This window comes from Cajanus cajan, chromosome 9, assembly GCF_000230855.2.
Source record: "Cajanus cajan strain Asha chromosome 9, NIPB_CcT2T_4, whole genome shotgun sequence".
NCBI classification, from domain to species: Eukaryota; Viridiplantae; Streptophyta; class Magnoliopsida; order Fabales; family Fabaceae; genus Cajanus; species Cajanus cajan.
The window spans coordinates 46,681,058-46,685,700 of record NC_138525.1 but is presented as its reverse complement, the minus strand read 5'-3'; the positions used below and the strand labels follow the sequence as shown (position 1 = coordinate 46,685,700).

The window sequence follows — 4,643 nt, the reverse complement described above, 5'->3', positions numbered from 1 at the left end:
AAGCTTGTTTTTGAGTTGTATGAAGTAAATGTATTTCATTTCATGGATTGCATGTGTTTGAGTTGGCTGATTTTCAGGTTTTTGGTTGAAATTTTTGAAGTTGTGAGGGTTGCTGTTTGAGTTCACACTAGACGCAGTTCTTGGCACCGGGCGTGCGTTCAACAAGGAACTCCATTGTCCAATCACGCCAGGCCCAAGGTTGGTCACGCCGGGCGAGGTTAGAAATGGAAGCCTCTAGATGAATCACGCCGGACGTGGGGAGAACCACGCTGGGCGCGATATCAAATGTTTTCCTTATGTTTTTGGTTACTGATATGGCACCAGGCTTGCTCTAAGCACATCGGGCATAGAGACTCCTTGGGGGTCTTTGCCTAGGGTGACACCAGACGTAGAGGAGTGCGGGAACGAAACCTTTCAAGGGCATGCAATGTATTGGTGGACCTCTTTGGAAAGAGAGAGGCGCCTCCACAATGATCCTCCTATCCAATATTAGAATGATCTTAGGAGTGCATTGAGGAGGAGACACATTCCCTCTTATTATGGTAGGGAGCTTATGAACAAGCTCCAAAGGCTCCAAAAAAAAAGATATGACTGTTGAACAATATAGGCAACAAATAGAGCTATACATGATGAGGGCATGTATTAGAGAAGAGGAAGCCACCATTGTAGCTAGATTCCTAAGTTGTCTTGACTTAGAGATTAGAGACCAAGTGGAGCTACTACCCTACAGGGACCTAAATGACTTGGTCTAACTTTGTGTAAGGGTAGAACAACAAATGTTGAGAAAATCTTCTTCTAAAAAAGAAAGCTCCCACTTTAGATCTCATAAGAAAAACTACATGGAAGAGGAAAAGTCTTTTGAAAAGAAAAATATTATAAGCCCTCCAAGGAATGAGCTAAGAATAAAGAAAAGATTAGAGATAAGGGTAAAGGTGACATCACTCCACACATTAGCACAAAGACTAGTGATATAAAATGTTTCAAGTGTCTAGGGAGAGGCCACATTGCTTCTCAATGCCCTACAAAGAAAGTCATGATCTTAAGGGGCCATGACACTTATAGTAGTCAAGAAGAGACTACTACCTCCTCTTCAAGTGAGAATGAGGATGAAACAAGACCTCAAATGTCCAATGTGGAGTCAGTTTATCCTTATGAAGGAGAACTCCTAATGCTTAGGAGAATCCTTAATAGTCAATCTAGTGGTACTCTATCTCAAAGAGAGAACATTTTTCATACTAGATGTAATGTTTTAAATAAAGCATGTTCTCTCATTGTAGATAGTGGTTCATGGTACAATTGTTGTAGCACTAGGTTGGTTAAAAAGTTGAGTTTAATTACTATGTCACATCCTTAACCTTATCATTTACAATGGCTTAATAAGGATGGAGACATAGTAGTTAACCAATAAGTGAAGGTCAAGTTTTTCATTGGGAAGTATGAAGACCAAGTTTTATGTGATATAGTACCAATGGAAGCTTGTCATATTTTGTTAGGAAGACCATGACAATTTGAAAAGAAAACTATACACAATGGTCTTACTAATGAAATCACCTTCACTCATAAGGAAAAGAAATTTGTGTTTTATCCTATCTCACCTCAACAAGTGGCTAAGGATCAAACACAAATGAAATTCAAAAGAAAACAAGAAAAAGAAAAAAAGAAATCATTTTTAGGGAAGAGTAAAAAGAAAGGTGTATCCTCTAAGGGAGTTATGACTAAAGAGAATTGTTTTATCACTAAAAATCCTACGAGAAATATTCTCTTTATTCATAAAGACCTTAACTCTTTCCTTCATGCTGCCACTAGTCTTGAAGAGGAGATTCATAAGTCCATTATTTTTAAAGAAAAAGAATTTCTACTTCAAGATTTAGTGAAGAAGAAGTGGACTTCACTTAGTCCTACTTCTTATGCTACTTCTTTGGTGGTGCCCAAGGCAGATAACCCTCCTTTGTGTAGGACTCTTCCTACTTTAGTTGTTTTAATAAAGCACCCAATTCTTGGAATATATTATTTGTTAGATACAACATATGAGCCTTCAAGGCTCCTTGTGACAAATCCTTTTCATAATTATCCAACAAATAATATGATCCAAAATTGCTTACAAAATTTTCTGGTAGTATTTTCATTATTTTCTAGGGAATGCCTAAGTTACCACATAGGGTACTTTAAACAAGATGTTCTAGTTGTTAGGATTAAGTCTTTAGGATGTTATAGTCTTAGTTTTAGCACATTCTTAGGATTTAATAATATATCTAGATTTTGTTTAGGAAATGATCATATTCATTATCGTAGAAGGTCTATTAACATTAATTTCTCTATTAGGTTCTATGAAAGGATTCCTCTTAGGATATAACTTTCACAGTTATTAATGGACAATGTCACCTCTAATGAATGTTATTATATACTTGTAGGTATGGTTGACCATCATGAAGACTCTCAAGATTTGAGGTCAAATCCTTTTTAAGAGGGAGGGGGTGATGGAAATATGCCAAGGCCAAGGAATCTAAGAGGTGATACTTTAAAAGAACCAAGATGAATGTGATGATTTTGAAGACCTTTTCATCTGTTGTATATAAACTTGTACATAGTTCCATTGTATAGGCTTAATTTTTCCTTTGTATTTGTGAGGCACTTTATTTCATTTTATTGATCATTTTATATTATTTATAGGGTAGGTTACTTGGAGACTTTGACTCCATTTAACCTAATTTTGAAGTACACTCTTTTTCTATTTTTTCAGTAGTAGAAGTGGGGTGACATTTAGCAATGCTTGAGAGTGTGACTAGTAATTGGACCAGAATTGGGCCTAGGAAAAATTTTACATGTTAGACTTGTTTTGCTCCTAATTTTTCAAGGATTTGATTTAGCTAGGTTTCATCATCATTGGATGGAACTAACTAAACCAAATCAACAAATTTTGAAATAATTCAAGTGAGCAAAAACAAGCAAGGCCACCTAACCCTCTTTGTTGACCGGAATTGCTTCTCATTCCTTGAAGCTTTGGGAAGCTTGTGCTACAAGCTTCTGACTTAGCTTGCTTCCCAAGCAAGCTAAGCTAAGTGATAAGCTTGCTCCACAAGCCTCCTAAACTAGGATGGCCAGTCAAGCAACCCAACCATGGTTCCTAGTGAACCATGGTTAAGGTTAGCTTGCTCCCTAAGCTACCTTCTACTATATATTTGTAATTCCTTCATTTCCCCTCACTTTGGATGAATAATATTCAGAATTTCTCTCAAAATTCTCTTTTCCAAAGCCTTAGAATTTCGTGGAGAACTTTTTCCCCTAGGTTCCTTCATAAAGGTATCCAACCTTTGTGCCTTGGTGCCTTAATCTTCTAGCTTCTTGAAGAAGCTACCGAACCTCCTTGTTGCTTCTCCACCATTGAAGCTTCTTCAAGGTGTTTCCCTTTTCATTGGCATGTCAATCTCAAGAGAAGAAAGGGATGAAGGTGGAGAGTGAAGAAGAACAACAACCACTTCTACTCACTTTCATCAGTTGGAGAGGACGATTCAGTCCTTGGAGGATTTGTTGAGGGCTTGTGTGCTAGACCACTTGGGAAGTTGGGAGGAAGTCCTACCACTGGTGGAGTTCACGTACAACAATAGCTTTCATGCTAGTATTGGGATGACTCCGTTTGAAGCCCTGTATGGTAGGAGGTGTAGGACTCCTCTATGTTGGTACCAAGATGGTGAATCAGTAGTTGTGGGGCCGGAGTTAGTCCTATAGACTACTAAGAAGGTGAAGCTGATTCATGAGAGGATAAAGATTGTCCAGCGTAGACATAAATCATATGCTGATGAAAGGCAAAAGTCTTTGGAGTTTGCTGAAGGGGAACATGTGTTTCTGAAGGTGACGCCAACCTCTAGTGTGGGTAGGGCGTTGAGGGCTAAAAAGTTGACACCTAAGTTTGTTGGTCCCTATCAGATCATCCAGCATGTAGGTCTGGTCGCATATCAGTTGGCTTTGCTATCGTTTCTTTTCAACCTACACAATGTGTTTCATGTTTCCCAATTGAGGAAGTATGTCCATGACCTGAGTCATGTAGTTGAGTTGAATGAAGTTCAGATCAAAAAGAACCTGACTTATGAGAAGTCGCATGTAGTTGTGGTTGATTACAAGTTGAAGGAGTTGAGAGGTAGGTCTATTGGCTTAGTCAAAATTTTGTGGGATGCAACTACTGATGAGGCTACTTGAGAAGTTGAGCAGCAGTGTAGAGAGCAGTATCCTTCCTTATTGCCAAGTAAGTCTATTTTCGGGATGAAAATTCTTGTTGTTGGGGAGGTTGTAAGACCAGTCTTCTTCTTCCTCCTTCCCCTTAACACTCTCATTTTTCCTCACTTTCTATTCTTTTTTTCCTAAATTTCTTAGCTTCCTTGTGGTATTGTTGTTGCTAAAGGTAAGGAGTAGAGGTGTGGGTTGCTAGTTGGAAGCATGAATCTTCTTCTTCTTTCTCTCCCCCGAAGCTCAGGTTCTTCTTCTCCAAGGTGAGGGAAGCTAGATTGTAACTTATCGGTTGTATGTGAGTTTAGGAACTCATTTGGAGTAAGAATTGTTGAGAAATCATTGATTGATTTAAGGAACTTCTCATTTTCGGGGTTTTGGGAAAATTGGGAATTTGGGTGATTTTGATGCGTTTTATGGTT

At 38.4% G+C, this 4,643-nt stretch overlaps 1 protein-coding gene across 1 annotated transcript; it reads left to right on the top strand.

Moving 5' to 3' along the window:
- The first annotated feature begins 3,624 nt into the window (after positions 1-3,624).
- On the top strand, positions 3,625-4,194 carry LOC145952115 (uncharacterized). Its single transcript, XM_083064341.1, has 2 exons — positions 3,625-3,713; positions 3,804-4,194. The coding sequence occupies exons 1-2, from the start codon at positions 3,625-3,627 to the stop codon at positions 4,192-4,194; spliced, it is 480 nt and encodes a 159-aa protein (XP_082920467.1).
- Positions 4,195-4,643: the final 449 nt, after the last annotated feature.

Coding starts and splice junctions, on each gene's coding strand:
- LOC145952115 (XM_083064341.1), top strand. CDS start 3,625: ATGACTCCGTTTGAAGCCCTGTATGGTAGGAGGTGTAGGACTCCTCTA. Junction 3,714..3,803: donor TCAGTAGTTGTGGGGCCGGA/GTTAGTCCTATA, acceptor TGCTGATGAAAG/GCAAAAGTCTTTGGAGTTTG.